The sequence below is a fragment of a genome, unplaced genomic scaffold (assembly GCF_019419815.1).
Source record: "Pyrus x bretschneideri cultivar Hongxiangsu unplaced genomic scaffold, Pyrus_bretschneideri_v1 Contig21, whole genome shotgun sequence".
Taxonomy (NCBI): Eukaryota; Viridiplantae; Streptophyta; class Magnoliopsida; order Rosales; family Rosaceae; genus Pyrus; species Pyrus x bretschneideri.
In genome coordinates, this window is record NW_025999513.1 from 7,152,687 (window position 1) to 7,172,500 (window position 19,814).

At 36.9% G+C, this 19,814-nt stretch overlaps 2 protein-coding genes across 3 annotated transcripts; both read left to right on the plus strand.

The window, feature by feature from the left end:
- The first annotated feature begins 1,836 nt into the window (after positions 1-1,836).
- LOC103950333 (ABC transporter B family member 11-like) lies at positions 1,837-8,502 on the plus strand. Of its 2 annotated transcripts, none has more exons than XM_048584301.1 (14): positions 1,837-2,057; positions 2,178-2,206; positions 2,636-3,072; positions 3,451-3,505; positions 3,596-3,771; positions 3,853-4,074; positions 4,158-4,396; positions 4,599-5,124; positions 5,242-5,515; positions 5,640-6,532; positions 6,674-6,940; positions 7,035-7,298; positions 7,425-7,718; positions 7,979-8,502. In XM_048584301.1, exons 3-14 carry the CDS (start codon positions 2,752-2,754, stop codon positions 8,330-8,332), a joined length of 3,885 nt encoding a protein of 1,294 aa, XP_048440258.1. In that variant the 5' UTR covers positions 1,837-2,057; positions 2,178-2,206; positions 2,636-2,751; the 3' UTR covers positions 8,333-8,502. The 2 variants fall into 2 exon arrangements, with proteins under 2 accessions (XP_048440258.1, XP_009359803.2); XM_009361528.2 differs by having other exon boundaries at positions 2,725-3,072.
- Positions 8,503-12,340: 3,838 nt separating this feature from the next.
- Positions 12,341-18,246, plus strand: LOC125477331 (ABC transporter B family member 11-like). Its single transcript, XM_048584302.1, has 12 exons — positions 12,341-12,649; positions 12,935-12,989; positions 13,070-13,245; positions 13,338-13,559; positions 13,634-13,872; positions 14,217-14,742; positions 14,868-15,141; positions 15,232-16,061; positions 16,205-16,471; positions 16,630-16,893; positions 16,997-17,290; positions 17,713-18,246. Exons 1-12 carry the CDS (start codon positions 12,341-12,343, stop codon positions 18,064-18,066), a joined length of 3,810 nt encoding a protein of 1,269 aa, XP_048440259.1. The 3' UTR covers positions 18,067-18,246.
- Positions 18,247-19,814: the final 1,568 nt, after the last annotated feature.

A 19,814-nucleotide genomic window follows, 5' to 3' on the forward strand; every position in this document is an offset into this window, starting at 1 on the left:
CTCACATAAATGATAATGATGTATTATATAATTGTATTAAGTTCGATACGTTGTTAATTGTTGACCTATTGTGTGTCCTAGTTCAAACTCTTATCACGTAGAATAGAAATCATTGTGTGTGTATATATACATATAAAACTTCCGTTAGTCCCATATTAAAATGAACGCATGTGAGACTTACGTGTCAGCTCATACCAATTTTCTCAAACTACATTTGAAGTTTTGAAATCATATCCAATTCTGCATTGCATTAGTTTGAATGTATGATCCTATGTCAAAATCAATTATTTTAATAGTTTCTCTATTCAACTCACTATGATGCCCGAAGTTTAGAAAGAGAGTAATGTTACACTTATTACATTTTTCATTGTCTATATGTACGAGAAATTTTCAGTGTGTTGAGAACACAGCTCGGAACACCAAGTGTCATAATACAATTGGTTAGAATTTTTTTTTAAAGTTTTTCAACCAATTGTATTATTACATTTGATGTTTCGGACCGTGTTCCCAGCACACTGAAAAATCTCTTCATATGTCCTCTCTAATAGAGGTAGGGCCCATCAACACATGATCACATCATGCTACAACTATGGTATGGCAAATGTGGTAAGAGTAGCATTTTTGTTAGAAATGAAAAGCTTGTAATTAGAAAAAAGGGCATTTTGATATAGGCGACTCGTTTTTTAATTTTTTTTAGACTAAACATATACTCCTTTTGAAAATTTGATCAAACATTTTCCTAAAATTTTGGTTATTAATTTCAATTTTTCACGACTTCTCCTGGGCATTTCAGTTTTTTTTTTCTTGTCCTATTATTCCTACATTTATGCATTTATTATCCATCTCTATGCATTTTTTTATTGTTTGTTATAATTTTTACTTTTTTTTGTGAATATAATAGAATATTTATAAAAAAAAATTGTCAAATTTTATTATTTAGAAGACCCAACACGTAATAAAGATTTGTTTGATTATATAGCTATGTCTACTTACCTATAATATGGACACATTTAGTTTTATAGTGGATTTGATTTTTTGTATTTCTCGATACATTTGGAATGTAAATGTATCAAAAGGGTTATCTAATAGAGACATTTGGTTTTGTGGTACATTTGGGATTTTTTGTTCATTTGGTCTTTTGGTACAATAGGAATCTAAATGTACCAAAAGGGTTACCTAACAATGGGCACATTTGGTTTTATGGTACATTTGAAATTTTGGTACATTTGGTTTCTCTGTATATTTGAAATCTAAACATACCAAAAAGGTTACATAACAATGGGTACATTTGGTTTTATGGTACATTTGGTTTCTCGGTACATTTGAAATCTAAACGTACCAAAAGTCGATACTTTTGTTCTTAAATGTACCATAAGTTTTAAGTATATTTTTTTTATGTATCTATACATGAAAAAAAATATGTATTGAAGACTTTTTATAGAGACAATTTTAATAGAAAGAGTATTTTTTTTTTAAATACTGATAATAAGGAAATGAGGAATTAGTTAATTAATTTTTTATTTTATTTTATTAAAAAAATGTCATTTAATGTGTAGAAGGGGATTGATGAAATTAAATTCTTATATTATAGGCAATTAGTTGTTAAGCTACCTTATGCCTCTATATAAATGCATTTAAATTAATGACATGGAAATTAAATAAATAAAAAATTATTGAGGTGGCAATTGATAGAAGCACCTTAATCAAATCCTTATGAATGTTTAATCTAATAACTATAGAAAAGATGTAGGACATTCTAATTTCCCCTTAAAAAAAACAAAACCAAAACTTTGGCGGGGGGCAGGATGATTGAGTACAATTTTTTTTTTTTTTAATTTTAATTTTCCCAAAGTCTCGTGACGATTGAGAACAATTGACCACCGGATCACCGAAATGGGACGGCTGCGTCGCCATTTACAAACAGCAGAGCAGACAAAGGATCTGATAATATTCGATCACAACCCAAATGCCAAACCAACCCAAAGTTACCATCACATTTCCACACTCCCAGAAGAACTGAAAAGGAAAAAGAAAACTCATCCTATCAAAGCAAAAAGGTAGAGAACTCGAATCGTATTTCTTCCCACTCAGTTCAAATTAACAACTTTTTTTCAACTTTTGTTCTGGAAATTTTGACTTTGGACTGATCGTGGCTTATAAAACCAATATTTTGGCAGGGAATTAAGCAACAAATTCTCACAAAGTGGTAAGAAGCTTGTTTCTTCACTGCTCATTATGTTACGATATATTCTCTCCTTTAGCAGCATTGCTTTCCTTCTCTTTGTCTTTTGATTTGATCCTTCGCTTTCATGTTAATTAGTGCTTATTTGTGTGTTGTGGAGGTTGGAATTTGGTCTGCTGAGGTTGTAAATATTTGTTCTCTCTTCTCTGCAGCTTTTTATTTCTTCTTTTGATGTATGATACTCACAAGAATTAGCTTCCTTGCATTGCATGATTGCTATGTGAAGCTTTTGAATTTTTTTTTTTTTTTTTTGGAGAATAATTTTTCATGGCAAACATTTTGCTGAATGATTTTTTAATTTTTGGCTGAATAATCAAATCCTATACTATATTACAACAAATTTTCCATCCATTCTTTGATGAACTATATTTTTAATTTTTTTTTTTAAGACAGTTTGGTTGGTAATTCAAACCATAAATTGTTCCTGTTGCGGCTCTGATCTCATCATCCAACTTGTCTGAGTTGCTTGTGTTGTAAAACAGCAAGTTAACACTACTCCTGTGAGAGACATGGCTGAGGTAAATCCTGTGGAGGGCGATGTGGTCAAGGAGCAGGGCACGACAGTAACAAACGAGCACGCAGCAGTGGAGGATTCTGAAAACACCCAGCAAGATACGAGCAAGAACAAGGAGGATGGCACCAAAACAGTACCATATTACAAGCTTTTCTCCTTTGCTGATTCCTTGGATTACATGCTAATGTCTGTTGGTGTAATCAGCGCCGTTGGAAACGGGCTCTGTATGCCTCTAATGACTGTAATCATGGGAGATATCATTGATTCTTTTGGAGGAACTGAGAATACCAAAGATGTTGTGGATGTTGTTTCTAAGGTAAATATTCTGTGGCTAGAGCCTGGTAAAAAGTTTTCTTTACGAATACATCTTCACTAGGAATTACTCCTGGGGCCTGGACTCGACTATTTCAATTAAACGACACTAATGTCATGGCGTTGTGTGTTGAACTCATACATTTTAAGACTAAACTTATGAAATTGGACAACAGTCCAACATTCCGTGTCTTATAAGTCCCACATAAAGGGGTGCACTTTAAAGGACTTACTTGGAATCATGAACTCGATTCAAATCTTCTCTATTTCAGCCGCCAAATGGTTGTTCCATTAGGGTTTGTGTCTGAACTTCTATTTTTGAACTTTTAACTTGGTTTCCGGTGTCTGCGGTTTAGTTGCTAAAAAAGGATCATATCCTCAGGTAGCTCTAAAGTATGTTTACTTGGCTGTGGGAGCTGGTGCTGCTGCATTTCTGCGTAAGTATTACCGAGCTCCCTTATAGTACTGAAGAAATAGCTTGGCTAATTGGAAACTGAGATAATAAATTATCTTTTGCTATATGTCAGAGATGTCTTGCTGGATGATCACCGGAGAGAGACAGGCTGCACGAATAAGAGGTCTATACTTGAAAACAATATTAAGGCAAGATGTTGGTTTTTTCGATAAAGAAGCGAACACTGGGGAAATTATTGGCAGGATGTCTGGTGATACTGTGTTCATTCAAGAGGCCATGGGCGAGAAGGTATTTACATGCTACACAAAAGCCTGAAATGATTTCCATTTTCTCTAACAGCCTCTAATTTTTTTCATGTTCTTATTGCAGGTAGGAAGGTTCATCCAATTAATTGCCACATCCATTGGAGGCTTCATAATAGCATTTATTAAGGGATGGCTTCTCACCCTTGTCATGCTATCATCTCTTCCCCTTCTTGTCCTCTCAGGTGCTGTCATGGGCATCAATTTATCGAAGATGGCATCCCGTGGGCAAACTGCTTATTCACTGGCATCAACTGTGGTAGAGCAGACAGTTGGTTCAATCAGAACTGTATGCCTACTTGTCTACAGATTCTAATTTTATTCTCTATATTATCTTGGTATAGAACAAAAACGATGAGCATTCCCTTGCAGGTTGTATCATTTACAGGAGAGAAACAGGCGATAGCTAATTACAACAACTCCTTAATAAAAGCTTACAAGTCGGGTGTGCACGAGGGTTTGGCTTCTGGTTTTGGGATTGGTGTTATTCTGTTTATTATAATGTCTAGTTATGGTTTCGCTATATGGTTTGGCGGAAAGATGATAGTTGAAAAAGGATATACTGGAGGAGAAGTAATCAATGTAATTTTCGCTGCGTTGACTGCCTCCATGTAAGTTGCATTTCGATAAATTTTGATGAAATTTTTTTGTGAACGTTGCGTAATTGCACTAGTAAACATGTTTTCACTTTTGCATACACTTCAAGTTGTGATATCTTAAAGTTATTGACTACTCCCACTCTTCACTTCAAAATTTAATATTTGATGCTTCAGAATATCATGATATGAAAATGTCTCCATGATACTTTTCCAGGTCTCTTGGGCAGGCTTCTCCATGCCTCAGTGCATTTGCTGCTGGAAAAGCCGCAGCTTATAAAATGTTTGAGACGATTAACAGAAAGCCGGAGATAGATTCTTATGACACTAATGGGCAGCAGTTACAAGACATCCGTGGAGACATAGAACTGAGGGATGTTTATTTCAGTTATCCTGCAAGACCAGATGAACAAATATTCCATGGATTTTCTCTCTCAATACCTAGCGGTGCAACTGCTGCTTTGGTTGGGCAGAGCGGAAGTGGTAAATCAACTGTGATCAGTTTGATTGAGAGGTTTTATGATCCCTTAGCTGGGGAAGTTCTTATTGATGGTATTAATCTCAAAGAGTTCCAGCTGAAATGGATCCGACAGAAAATAGGTCTTGTCAGCCAGGAACCCGTGTTGTTTACTTCTAGCATCAAAGATAACATTGCTTATGGGAAGGACGGTGCAACTAACGATGAAATAAGGGCTGCTATAGAGCTTGCTAATGCTGCTAAATTCATAGACAAACTGCCACAGGTTAAATTCGTTTATACACACTCTTTAAGTTTGGGTGTTTCTTTGTTGATCTTACCATTTCAATACATTCAAAGATGGAAACATATCCTAATTCAGCTCGTTTAATTAATTTTTTAGGGACTAGACACAATGGTTGGTGAACATGGAACTCAGCTGTCTGGGGGCCAAAAGCAAAGAGTTGCTATAGCTAGAGCAATCCTGAAAGAGCCAAGAATTCTACTTTTAGACGAAGCCACAAGTGCCCTCGATGCAGAATCTGAGAGAGTTGTGCAGGAGGCATTGGACAGAATTATGATTAATCGCACCACTGTCATTGTAGCCCATCGTTTGAGTACAGTAAGGAATGCTGACACCATTGCTGTTATACATAGAGGGGCAATCGTCGAAAAAGGTAACACATTTGTTTTCTATCTTACCATTCGAGTTCCCAGTCTTACTTTCATCAAGTTTAAAGTATCGTTACCATAATCTTAATTAATGAGTACTTCTCATACCGAACTTTTTCAACTGAGCAGGTCGACATTCGGAGCTAATTAAGGACCCTGAAGGAGCATATAGCCAGCTTATAAGGTTGCAAGAAATGAGCAGTGTGTCAGAACAGACGACTGTGAATGATCATGATAGGCCAGAAATTAGTAGTGTGGATTCTCGGAGACATTCAAGTCAAAGATTTTCACTCTTACGATCCATAAGCCAGGGATCATCTGGAAGAGGAAACAGTAGTCGTCATTCCTTCTCAATCTCATTTGGTATGCCCACTGCAATAGGTGTCCTTGACGCAGCACCTGCAGAATCTGATATTCTTGCTTCAAAATCATCAAGAGTACCTCCAGAAGTCTCACTTCGCCGCCTAGCTTACCTGAACAAGCCAGAGATCCCAGTGTTGTTCCTAGGTACAATAGCTGCAGCAGCCAATGGGGTAGTCTTACCTATTTTTGGGTTATTGTTATCCAGTGTAATAAAGACCTTCTTTGAGCCACCTCAAGAACTCCGGAAGCATTCAAAGTTTTGGGCATTAATCTTTATTGTTCTTGGAGTGGGATCTTTAATAGCACTTCCAGCAAGTCACTACTTTTTTTCTGTGGCTGGATTTAAATTAATAAAACGAGTCCGATCTATGTGCTTTGAGAAGGTAGTTTACATGGAAGTAAGTTGGTTTGACGACCCTGAGCACTCAAGTGGTGCAATTGGCGCAAGGCTTTCTGCAGATGCAGCTTCTCTGAGGGGGCTGCTTGGAGATGCTCTTGGTTTGCTTGTTCAGAATTTAGCAACTGCAATTGCTGGTTTGTTGATTGCTTTTGTGGCAAATTGGCAACTTGCACTTATAATTCTTGTTTTGCTGCCTCTGTTAGGAGTAAATGGTTATTTTCACGTCAAGTTCATGAAAGGATTCAGTGCAGATGCGAAGGTATTTCTCTGAAATCCAAAATTTTAAGAAAAATTATAGTATGCAGCTTGTTGCCGGTGCAGTTCAAAACATGATCCAATCTCACATACATAATATGTATAAGACTAATTTTTATTGATACTGAATTCTAAATGGTTGCAGAAAATGTACGAGGAGGCAAGTCAAGTAGCGAATGATGCTGTAGGGAGTATTAGAACAATTGCTTCCTTTTGTGCCGAAGAGAAGGTGATTGAATTGTACCAGAAAAAATGTGAAGGCCCTATTAAGACAGGGATTAGGCAAGGGTTAATCAGTGGAATAGGATTTGGTCTATCCTTCTTTTTTCTGTTTTCTGTGTACGCCACTAGTTTTTACGCCGGAGCCCGACTTGTTTCAGCTGGAAAGACAACATTCGCTGATGTTTTCCGGGTAAGTTATTTTGCCTTCCTCTACAAGTCTTCAAGTAGTGAATGGCACAGAAAATTTGTTCATATGCCTGAAATTTTGCCCTTCTGGTTTGTAGGTTTTCTTTGCTCTTACTATGACAGCTGTTGGAGTGTCTCAGTCGGGCTCCCTAGCTACTGATGTAAGTAAAGCAAAGAGCTCTGCTGCTTCTATATTTGCAATTATCGATCGAAAATCAAAAATAGACTCCAGTGATGATTCTGGAACAATGATAGAAAATGTGAAAGGCGAAATTGAATTCCGCCATGTCAGCTTCAAGTATCCAACTCGACCTGACGTGCCAATCTTCCAGGACCTTTGCTTGACCATTCGTCGTGGCAAGGTAACTTAGTAGCATGCACTGTTCTTCTTTGTACTCGTTTTAAATTCATTCACGAGATTCGGACCTTGTAGTCTAGTAGTCTAATATGCGTTTCTGGAACTTGGAAATGTACTTTGTGTTTATCAGACAGTTGCTCTGGTTGGAGAAAGTGGAAGTGGGAAATCGACAGTCGTCTCATTGTTGCAGAGATTTTATGACCCTGATTCAGGTCACATTACACTAGATGGAATTGAAATCCAAAAGCTACAGTTGAAGTGGTTGAGGCAGCAAATGGGGCTGGTGAGCCAGGAGCCTGTGTTATTTAATGAAACCATCCGAGCCAACATTGCATATGGAAAGGAAGGGGATGTAACAGAATCTGAAATTATAGCTGCAGCAGAATTGGCAAACGCTCACAAGTTCATCAGTAGTTTACAACAGGTAGGCACTGACTTAAAAACTTCGTCGATTTCTTTCTTATCGGTATGATTTAGGAATATGCGTAGCTGAAAATAAAGATTGAGCCACCTCAAATAGATGACGATTTAGAAGTTCAGTAGCAAAACATGAAGATCGAGCCAACTCAAAGATATGAAGATTCGATCTTTATGTTTGTAATGCACGTTTGTATCACTTATTTTTACAAAATTATATTCAGAATGTTGAAGATTTATACATATTAACTTCGGAAAACAATGCAGGGTTACGATACAATCGTAGGAGAGCGGGGGGTTCAGCTGTCTGGCGGACAGAAGCAAAGGGTGGCAATTGCAAGAGCTATAATGAAGGCACCAAAGATTTTACTACTAGATGAAGCCACAAGTGCGCTCGACGCTGAATCCGAACGAGTTGTTCAAGACGCACTGGATCGCGTCATGGTGGATCGAACCACGGTGGTGGTTGCTCATCGGTTATCAACGATTAAGAGTGCAGATTTAATAGCAGTGGTGAAAAATGGAGTGATTGCAGAGAAAGGAACGCATGAAACTTTGATCAACGTCGACGATGGCATTTATGCTTCTTTGGTTGCTTTGCATGCAAGTGCCTCATCTTAGAGATCTACATTTCGGTAATTCTTCCGAGTACTTCAGTCGAATAGGAAATCCAAGGAATAAGTATGTAATATATAAGGGTAATGTTAAGGAGACTATCTATTTAAACGAAATTTTATAAATTATATAACATGGTTGTGCGTTGGATTATGACTTAAGTATTGATTAACGTACATATATTTCTATTGGTGACACGTTAGATGGTTTATAAATTTAATCTAAACAATTGGTATACCTAGTTTTTTTTAAACAGGTATATTACCAAGGCGTACCTGTTATGTTTTACTTTATATCTTGTAAAATGTATAAGTATGTAATACAACAATTATAAACTCAACCCATTATAAAGTCGATTAGAGAGGAGGATTCGAACACCTGACCTTGACTGTGGTCACTCTAGTGTCAAGCGCTTTTTACTATTTGAATCACAAGTCTCTTCTAAATTTTTTTCACCGATTTAAAGCAAGCAAAATCAAAGAAAAAATTTCTGAAGCCGCTACGGCTCAGTTGTGGTGGTGGCACAAAGAAAGTCGTATCTATGCCATAGTTTTTATTTCGCAACGATTCATGTCTTATTCATTTGTTAAATTTCTGAATCCACTACAGCTCAATGGTGATGGTGGCACAAAAAATAATCATATTGATGCCATTGTTTTTATTTCGCTACGATTTTTGTCTTATTCTTTTGCTGACTTTCTGAATTCACTACGACTCAGTAGTGGTGGTGGCAAAATAAAAGGCGTATCGACGCCATCGTTTTTATTCGCTACGACTTTTGTCTTATTCCTAGGTTATCATTTCCACGTACTCACTTTGATAAAATACAACTTTTTATGTATAAATTATGAATATAAGTCTTTGTTTTTTTTGGTCAATCTATGAATATATGTCTAAATCCCAGCTTTTTCTTGTACTGTATAACGTATATGCTTACATAACACGTAAAGAAATAGTAATAATTGAACGTTAGACAACAGAAAGAAAGAACAAATAATTAGAGAGTGACACGGAATATATTAATGAATATGTCACCTGCGTGTGTTTTCAATACTGTTGCTTCGTCAACCAAATGATTTCTCTCTCTAATCAAATCTCAAAATTTTGACCTTTTTTTTTTAAGGAGGAAGACTAGAACGGTTTCTTTGGAGGATTTTTGGTTTTTCATTTACTGTAATTTTCAGGCTTTGATTTGGATGATTTCAAGCTTTTGTTGGAGGTGCTGTGTTTGGAGTTTATTCTTCCCCCTCCCGTACCCCTCTGTTTTTCTGGATTCTTGCTGTTGTTTTCGGCATTGGTCCTGAGATTTCTAAGATCCAGAGTGACGCTAAAAAATATGCCCTAACTTTATATAAGCTTTCACAATTATAATTTTGATAAAATTGTACTTAGAAAAATATTTCAAACTCAATAATTTAGAAACATGGAAAAACCAATTTATTTTATATTGAGAGAAGGAAACAAAAAAAAAAAAAAAAAAAAACCCAGATGTACAAGTAGATGGACGATGGGTTTTGTTTCCCCTTTATGTGAACTTTTAAATTATTTTACATAAATCGTGAGGTCTTTTGCTTATTTACTAACCTTGTTAGTATGGGACTAAAAAAATTATTCACATTTTCGAGTCTTTAATTGATATGTTTAAGCAATGCATGAGCACCTAATTAAACCTAGTAGGCTAGTATTGGTAAAGACATACATATATTAATTTATTGAAAACTAATACTAAGGAGACCAAATTTTAAATCAAATTTTGTAAACCATATAATATGATTGTTGATGATTTGATTACTATTTAATTGTTGATTAACGCACTATTTTCTATTCGTGACACGTCATATGGTTTGCAAATTTGATCTACCTTGCATTACTCCTTGTTGAAGGTTAGACTTGAATTGGAATGAACCTCTAAAAATTGCAATCAACATAGCCACAAATAGGGTTTCGAACCCGCAACATCCTTTTTAATTTTAAGGAGGAGAAACCACCCCTTCTTATTAAACTTGATTATTTAACCAAATTTTATAAATTTATACTCTTCTGAAAACATATATGAATATACCACCTAATATTTTTGGTGCACTGATTTTTTGAGGCGTCGAACGATCGCCCTGCCCGCATTTGGCCAGGGCCAGCTCTACTTGTTCTTCATCTCTGCTTCCAGATGCGATATTAGAAACTTAAAACTGAAAAGCTAAAAGTAAAATTGAAAATAGAAAATTTTATATGAGTGATACTAAACCCACCTCATTGTCTTATTTTTTCCATCCCATTTTAATAAAAATGATAATGGCATTTTTATACTTTAGAAAAAAGACTTTTAGACCCTGTTTATAAATTTATTATAATATTTCTATTCAAAAAATCGAAGACGAATGAAAAAATCTAATTTGAATTTCTACGGTTGTAGTTAGTGAAGAAAAACCGAAGGCGATTGAATTGGTTTTATCTTGGATGCTTAGTTGTGAGAGAGAATGGCGTTGATTTTATTTTTTTATATGAAGAAAGCTTCAACAGTTGAGTTGGATGCTTTCTTTCCAATTAGACCAGAATTTGTAAGATGGCATGCTGTTTTCTCTGAAGATTGTCATTTGGATACAGCCGAAGTGCTTGGACGAATCCAATGGTGAGGTCTGAGAATTCTTGTTAGGTATCCAAATAGCACATTCGAGGAATGAAATCAGCTCAGGCAGTGCCATAGGTAATATATAAAAAAGAAGAAGGTTATTTTGGGAATAATAGTGGGTGGGAAATAACATTTTAATTTTTTAAGTTTCTATGGTGGGTGAAAAATAGTGTAACGAGGTGGATCTAATAGCACTCTTTTATATTTACCCCCATTCACAAGCAAATTTTAAGAAAAACCCTTATGTTTGAATACAAACTCATTGGGCATATTTCTCACTCAACTAACTTCCCGTTATGGCCTTAAGTTGATGAGTTAACTGATAATTTGTTTATACTGTGATTTATGACCATTTTCATAATTTGTTTATAATGTGTTTTTAAGTTGTTCTTAGTCCTCAAAAGCAGTTTCAGACATATTCTTTTTTCTTTTTTTTTAATAGAGAAATATGTTTACACTAAGAGAGTAGAAGAATAAATTGGTTGCAAAACTCGTCATTTTTGAAATTCCGACCTAATATCATTCACTTACAAGTGAATATGGATATCACTAGACCGTACTACTTAGGATCAATTTGGGATTGTTGTGCTTTAAAAAAAATACTTCTACTGTATTTCAAGAATAACCAACTGTAAAATAAAGCAATGGAGTGTATTGTTCTTTTAAATGTGTTGTGAGTATGAACACATTGAAAAATCGTTTGGCAAAATTTTAAGGTAAAAGTAATATAATTGTAGCTCGCAACCAGTCAGAGGTCGGAGACTCGGAGAAACCAATCAGGGACAGAAGTGGAGGAACACGAATTGTATTTTTAAAATTTTTCAGATATCAGTGTTTTTAATAACACTTTGAAAGTTGCAGCTAAGATGTTGGTGGTTATGTCTCTTAGCTCTCAAAATTTTTCTCCTTTAGCCGCCCACTTGGTTTTTTCTCTTTGTCCTTTCATTTGATATTAATGTTAATTACCTTTTTAATTGTGTTTGTGAAGTGTTGTTCTCCAACATCCTTTTACTTCTTCAATAACATTGCATGACTGCCGTATATTAACAAAAGAATTGTTGTTAGTGTCCGTCCAGACTTTCCTGTTCTGTTTGTAGAGGGTATATTTTCCCCGCCTGCCGAGATGTAAAGTTTTGGTCGTTGCATGCATTCTCTTTGTTTCTTTCATATGCATCTGTTCCTTGGACTGTAAGTCAATTTAGTGCTCATGAACTGTATATCTGTTTTTTTTCCAAAAAAACGTTGCTAATTCAAACCCATAAATTGTTTCTCTTGCAGCTTTGATCTTATTGTACAAGTTGCCCAAGTTGTTTGTGTTGCGTAAAACAAATCAACTGAACCTTCGGAATTGGTGTTGCTTGTCAAATATAGCAAGTAAACTGTAAGAAATGGCGGAGGATGAAGATGTAATCAAGAAGCAGGTCACGGCAACATCCAAAGGCCACTCAGCGGTGGAGGATTCCCAAAACAGGAAGAAAGATACAAGCAAGAACAAGGAGGATGGCACCAAAAAAGTACCATTTCACAAGCTTTTCTCCTTTGCAGATACCTTGGATTACATCTTAATGTCTGTTGGTACAATCAGTGCCATTGGAAATGGGCTCTGTACACCTCTAATGACCATAATCTTGGGAGAGGTGATTAATTCTTTTCGAGGAACTGGGAATATCAAAGAAGTGGGGGATGCAGTCCCCAAGGTAATTGTTGTGTGACTAGAAATTGAAGTCAACATATGCATAGAAACTAAGTTAACTAGACAATAGCACAGCAGCAAACTAAAGATAAAAATTCTTTGATCCGGTTCCATTAGAATTGTGTCAACTGAACTCTCCAATTCCTTTTTTGAACTTGCTTTTTCGATTCTCTACTATCTGTAGTTTGGTTGCTCAAAAGGATCATCTCCCTCCAAATTAGTTCTGAATTAAGCAACTCTCATATTTGTGCCGTTGAATCATAAATAATTTGTCCAATTCGATCCTCAGGTGGCTGTAAAGTATGTTTACTTGGCTCTAGGTGCTGGTGTTGCTGCTTTTCTACGTAAGTTTTACTGAACTCCTTGCTGGTATTAAACAAATAACTTGGCTTATCGGAGATAACCAGTGTTTTCTATGTGTCAGAGGTATCTTGCTGGATGATTACGGGTGAAAGACAAGCTGCACGAATAAGAAGTTTATACTTGAAAACGATATTGAGGCAAGATGTCGGCTTCTTCGATACAGAAACGAACACTGGGGAAATTGTTGGGAGGATGTCGGGTGATACTGTGCTCATTCAAGACGCCATGGGCGAGAAGGTATTTACATGCCACATAAAACCCTCAAGTTATTGCCATTTTCTCTTGTAACCTATTAACTTTTATTTTTATTTTTCCTTTTCTTCTGTCAGGTAGGAACTGTTATTCAGTTAATTGCAACATTTATGGGAGGCTTTGTTATAGCATTTATTAAGGGATGGCTTCTTGCCCTTGTCATGCTATCTTCTATTCCCCTTCTTGTTCTCGCTGGTGCGGTCGTGAGCATCCTTACATCGAAGTTGGTAACCCGTGGACAAGCTGCTTATTCCATGGCAGCAACTGTGGTGGAGCAGACAATTAGTTCAATTAGAACTGTACGCCTACTTGTCCCTAAAATGAATAAAATTGTCTTCGATAAAACTAAAACTGATGGGAATTCGTAATGCAGGTTGCATCATTTTCAGGAGAAAAACAAGCTATAGACAATTACAACTCCTCCTTAACTGAAGCTTACAATTCTTCTGTGCAAGAAGGTTTGGCGTCGGGTTTTGGATTTGGCTTGGTTATGCTTATTATGATGTCTAGTTATGCTTTGGCTATATGGTTTGGCGGAAAGATGGTTCTTGAAAGAGGATATACAGGAGGAGAAGTAATATATGTACTTTTCGCTGTATTGACTGGCTCCATGTAAGTTGCAGTTCAATAGAATTTGATGACTATCATTGGTAATATGTCCGTGTTTAATTTTACGTGCACTGCAAGAATGCAACTTTTATTTACTACTACCCCAAAATTAAATATTTGATGCTTGAGTATCAAGATATGAACATGTCTATGTATCTTCAGGTCTCTTGGGCACACATCTCCATGTAAGTTGCGTAATTGCACTAGTAAACATGTTTTCACTTCTGCATACACTTCAAGTTGTGATATCTTAAAGTTATTGACTACTCCCACTCTTCACTTCAAAATTTAATATTTGATGCTTCAGAATATCATGATCTGAACATGTCTCCTTGATACTTTTCCAGGTCTCTTGGGCAGGCTTCTCCATGCGTGAGTGCATTTGCTGCTGGACAAGCTGCAGCTTATAAGATGTTTGAGACAATTAACAGAAAGCCAGAGATAGATTCTTATGACACTAATGGACAGCAGTGCCAAGACATCCATGGAGACATAGAACTGAGGGATGTTTATTTTAGCTATCCTGCAAGACCGGAGGAAAAAATATTCCGTGGATTTTCCCTCTCAATACCTAGAGGTGCAACTGCTGCTTTGGTTGGAGAGAGCGGAAGTGGCAAATCAACTGTAATCAGTTTGATTGAGAGATTTTATGATCCCGAATCTGGGGAAGTTGTTATTGATGGTATTAATCTCAAAGATTACCAGCTCAAATGGATCCGACAGAAAATAGGTCTTGTCAGCCGGGAACCCATTTTGTTTACTTGTAGCATAAAAGATAACATTGCCTATGGGAAGGATGGAGCAACTACAGAAGAAATAAGGGCCGCTGCAGAGCTTGCCAATGCTGCTAACTTCATAGAAAAATTGCCTCGGGTCAAATTCTCTATTTTGCTTTGATAGTTTTCAATGAATTTTTCCTAAACGATGAAAGCTTGTTGAGACATCAGTGATCTTACAGATTTTTATTTTCCTCTATTGGTTTTGTAACATACTTTTAGGGACTAGACACGATGGTTGGTGAGCATGGGACTCAGCTATCCGGGGGCCAAAAGCAGAGAGTAGCTATAGCTAGAGCAATCTTGAAAGACCCAAGAATTCTACTTTTAGATGAAGCCACGAGCGCTCTTGATGCAGAATCTGAGAGGGTTGTGCAGGAGGCATTAGACAGAATTATGATTAACCGCACTACGGTCATTGTAGCCCACCGTTTGAGCACAGTAAGGAATGCTGACACCATTGCTGTTATACAAAGAGGGACAATCGTTGAAAAAGGTAACGTATTTGTTCATTGGTGTGACAGTTGTTACTCTTATCATATTCATTAATTACCTCACATACCCTTCTTTTTTTTAAACTGAGCAGGTCCACATTCTGAGCTAGTTAAGGACCCTGAAGGAGCATATAGCCAGCTTATAAGGTTGCAAGAAATGAGCAGTGCTTCAGAACAGACTGATGTGAATGATCACGAAAGGCGTAGTAGTGTGGAATTGGATTCCCAGAATAGCAGCCATCATTCCCCCTCAATCTCATTTGATGTGGCCCCTGCACTAGGTGTCCTTGAAGTAGCACCTAAAGAATCCGATATTCCTGCTTCAGAATCATCAATAGTACCTCCAGAAGTCTCACTTCGCCGCCTTGCTTACCTGTACAAGCCAGAGATCCCAGTTTTAATTTTTGCTACTATAGCTGCAATAGCCAATGGGTTAATCTTCCCTTTTTTTGGGCTATTGATTGCTAGTGTAGTCAAGATCTTCTATGAGCCGCCGCATCAACTCCTCAAAAATTCCAAGTTTTGGGCATTAATTTCCACTGTTCTTGGAGTGGGGTCTTGCATAACACTTCCATCAAGACAATACCTTTTTGCTGTGGTGGGTGGTAGGTTAATAAAACGAGTCCAATCAATGTGTTTTGAGAAGGTGGTTCACATGGAAGTAAGTTGGTTTGACGATCCTGAGCACTCAAGTGGTGCAATTGGTGCAAGGCTTTCTACAGATATCGCTTATCTCCGAGGGTTGGTTGATGGTGCTTTTGGTTTGCATGTTCAGAACTCATCAACCGCAATTGCTGGCTTGGTTATTGCTTTTGTGGCAAATTGGCCACTCGTTCTTAGAACCCTTGTTCTGTTGCCTCCTCTAGCAGTAAATGATTATTTTCAAATGAAGTTCGTGAAAGGATTTAGTGCCGATGCAAAGGTATATTTCCGAAATCCAAATTTGGAAAAATCTACAACATACAATTTTGTAGCCTGTGCAGTTCAAAACATGATCCAATCTCACATGCGGAATATGTATAAGACTAATTTTTAATTAACAATGAAAATTCTAAATGTTTGCAGAAAATGTACGAGGAGGCAAGTCAAGTAGCGAATGATGCTGTAGGGAGTATTAGAACAATTGCTTCCTTTTGTGCTGAAGACAAGGTGATGCAATTATACCAGAGAAAATGTGAAGGCCCTATTAAGACAGGGATAAGACGAGGGTTAATCAGTGGGATCGGATTTGGTCTATCATTCTTTTTGCAATTTTCCCTTTTTGCCTATATTTTTTATGCTGGATCGCAACTTGTTGCAGAAGGCAAGACAACATTCTCTGATGTTTTACGGGTATGTTTTCTGCCTTGCACTACAAGTCTTTAAGAAGAAAATAGTACAGAAATCTTCGGCTTATATCCAAACTCTGCTAGATTAGTAGTTGTTACCAAAGATTTAAATCTTCATAGCCCATTCAATACATTACTCAAATTTGCTCGTCTGGTTTGTAGGTTTTCTTTGTTCTCACTATGGCAACTGTTGGAGTGTCTCAATTGGGTTCCCTTGCCCCCGATTTAAGTAAAGGAAAGAGCTCTCTTGCGTCCATATTTGCAATCCTTGACCGGAAATCAAAAATAGATTCTAGTGACAACTTCGGAACAACTATAGAGAATGTGAAGGGAGAAATTGAGTTACGCCATGTGAGTTTCAAGTATCCAACTAGGCCTGATGTACCAATCTTCCAGGACCTTTGCTTGACCATCCATCATGGCAAGGTAACTTACCATCTTGCATCGTTCATTTACTCAATAATAAGATTTGGACCTCATAATCAGATTTAAGCTACCGGAACTTACAACTTGATTTTATATTATTCAGACGGTTGCTCTGGTTGGAGAAAGTGGAAGTGGGAAATCGACAGTAGTCTCATTGTTGCAGAGATTTTATGACCCTGATTCGGGTCATATTACACTGGATGGAATCGAAATCCAAAAGCTACAGCTCAAGTGGTTGAGACAGCAAATGGGACTGGTGAGCCAGGAGCCTGTGTTGTTTAATGAAACTATCCGAGCCAACATTGCATATGGAAAGGAAGGGGATGCAACAGAAGCTGAAATTATAGCTGCAGCAGAATTGGCAAATGCTCACAAGTTCATTAGTAGTTTACAACAGGTAGGCACTAAATGACTTTGTCAATTTGTGCAGAAATACGACCAGTTCAAACATATAATAAAAAAATAGAACTGGAAAGACATTAAAATTTTGGTCACTGTTTTACATACGGCTTTTATCAAATTTTTATTGAGAATATGCGTAAAACACAATTTTGGTCACTGTTTTAGACCTAATAACACATTCGGCACCAACGTTTTAATTTTACCAATCTGGTGATTGTGTTTAACTGTGTTCGCTATCAAGTCCAATATTTAACTACCGTTGTGTAGTGACCAGCATTGGTGACCAAAGCATATAACCGCTCCATTTGTTTACATTTCGCTTTTTGGTGTTGCATAAACGAGGATTAATTGATTAAAACTTGCAAAAATATTGAGAACGTTGAAGATTAATGCATGTTAAGTTTGGAAACAATGCAGGGTTATAACACAATCGTAGGAGAGCGGGGTATTCAATTGTCCGGCGGACAGAAGCAAAGGGTGGCAATTGCAAGAGCTATAATGAAGGCACCAAAGATTTTACTACTAGATGAAGCCACAAGTGCGCTTGACGCTGAACCAGAAAGAGTGGTTCAAGAAGCGTTGGACCGAGTCATGGAGGATCGAACCACAGTGGTGGTTGCTCATCGGTTATCCACGATTAAGACTGCAGATTTAATCGCTGTGGTGAAAAATGGAGTGATTGCAGAGAAAGGAAAGCATGAAACGTTGCTCAATATCCAGGATGGCATTTATGCTTCTTTGGTTGCAGTGCATGCAAGTACCTCATCTTAGAAAGCCCTTCTATTCTTCTTCCGAACAACTGCAAGTAAAAAAATAAAATAAAAAACCCAAGGAAGAACAGTATGTAATATCTTTTATGCAGTAGAACAATGCAACCTCCTGTATGTAAAGTTTGTTTGATTTCCATAAATTTCCTGCTCTTATAACCCTAAAGTGTAAGAGAAATTTACCTGCACCTGGAATGCTACAATGACAATGTTTGGACCCAATTGCGTATTGTATGGAAAAAATTAGTAAAATAAAGTTAAAAAGCAGTGCATGATTGACATAGTATACTATCAGCATTTCAACCCAAATGAGTTTTTATCTTGAAGTGCCCCCTCAACAACCCAATTTTTTTCATTCACAAAACAGCAAAAGTGGCTCAAGCATTGCTCCAAAAATCATAGAAAACAAAGTCAAGCCAAGTTTCTTGCTTTGCAAGCTCATACAAAATCCATAATAGTAGGTATTTCATTTCTTATCAAATCCTTTCTTAAAATTTCTTTTTCCATCAATGAACTCATCATGCAAACATGATTAGCTTGGTAACTGAGACTTCCATTGACGTCACAGAACCCTTCCACCTACCTCTGATCTGACCCAGCACCTATTTCAAACTGCCATTTCCACTGAACAAAAATCTTTTAGAAAGAGACTTCTCTACATCTTTGGTAACATGACATCTCAAACCAATAATACAATACCTTATGAGAAAAGTAAAACACATAATATTACAGCATTTGTTCAGAAAGTCACGATGGCTTACCAAGGTGTAGGTAAACCTGTTGGGGTGAAAAAAAAACTCAGAGTACACAACTCTAACACAAGTGTTGGAGAGACAATACAAGTAAACAAATTACTTGTATTACACAAACAAATATTACAACACTCTCAAAGGACACTCTCAAGAACAATGACACTCACTCACTTTCTAGAGACAAACTCTAGATCACTCACACTACCACAAGACTATTCTTGCTTCTCACTCTCACTTGATTGCTTGCTTGCTTGATTACAAGCTTGCTTGGTTAGTTTGTTGATTTGTTGTTACAAATGGTGTGGATGCCTTCTCCTTTTATAGGCATGGATGGTGTTGAATAAGAAGAGTATCCAAGATAACTCTAATGATCCCAAGAAGAAGAAAATAGAACACACTCTTAAAGAAAGCTCACAAAACAAACTAGTTAGCAAAGCTTTTCTTATTTAGCTCTAGGCTTTGTTTTTCCTTGGATGATTTACAATGCTTGAGGACTTGGGTATTTATAGCAAACCAAATGAATAAACTAAGATTATTTATTACCACACAAAACACATTAATTGCACCTAATTTATTTTTATTCAACCATGCCTAACATTGCCTAATTTTCCATACCTAACTTTGACATTGATTTTCAACACTCCCCCTCAATGTCAGCTCTCATTCTTTGCACTGTGCTGAGCAGACAGCGAAAATTTTCGAGCTTGCCTGTACTTAAACTTTTTGTGAACAAGTCCGCAACTTGATCATTCGTCTTGACTTGTCTCATCTCAATCTCTTCTTGTAGAACCTTTTCTCTGATAAAGTGGTAGTGCACTTCCACATGTTTAGTTCTTGCATGAAAGACTGGATTTTCCGCCAAGCGAATGGCCGATTGGTTATCACAGTACAATGGTACTGGATAATCTACTGGTTGATGTAGATCACTCATCAACTGTACTAGCCATGCATTCTCTTGAGCTGCCATTGCTGCTGCTTTATACTCTGCTTCAGTGGTTGA

What these genes read in the sequence shown, in the direction of transcription:
- LOC103950333 (XM_048584301.1), top strand. Translation starts at nt 2,752, where the DNA reads ATGGCTGAGGTAAATCCTGTGGAGGGCGATGTGGTCAAGGAGCAGGGC. An exon ending in TTGTGGATGTTGTTTCTAAG is followed by an intron (nt 3,073 to 3,450) that starts GTAAATATTCTG and finishes TCATATCCTCAG; the next exon opens with GTAGCTCTAAAGTATGTTTA. An exon ending in GCTGCGTTGACTGCCTCCAT is followed by an intron (nt 4,397 to 4,598) that starts GTAAGTTGCATT and finishes ATACTTTTCCAG; the next exon opens with GTCTCTTGGGCAGGCTTCTC.
- LOC125477331 (XM_048584302.1), top strand. Translation starts at nt 12,341, where the DNA reads ATGGCGGAGGATGAAGATGTAATCAAGAAGCAGGTCACGGCAACATCC. An exon ending in AGGGACAATCGTTGAAAAAG is followed by an intron (nt 15,142 to 15,231) that starts GTAACGTATTTG and finishes TAAACTGAGCAG; the next exon opens with GTCCACATTCTGAGCTAGTT. An exon ending in CATTCTCTGATGTTTTACGG is followed by an intron (nt 16,472 to 16,629) that starts GTATGTTTTCTG and finishes TCTGGTTTGTAG; the next exon opens with GTTTTCTTTGTTCTCACTAT.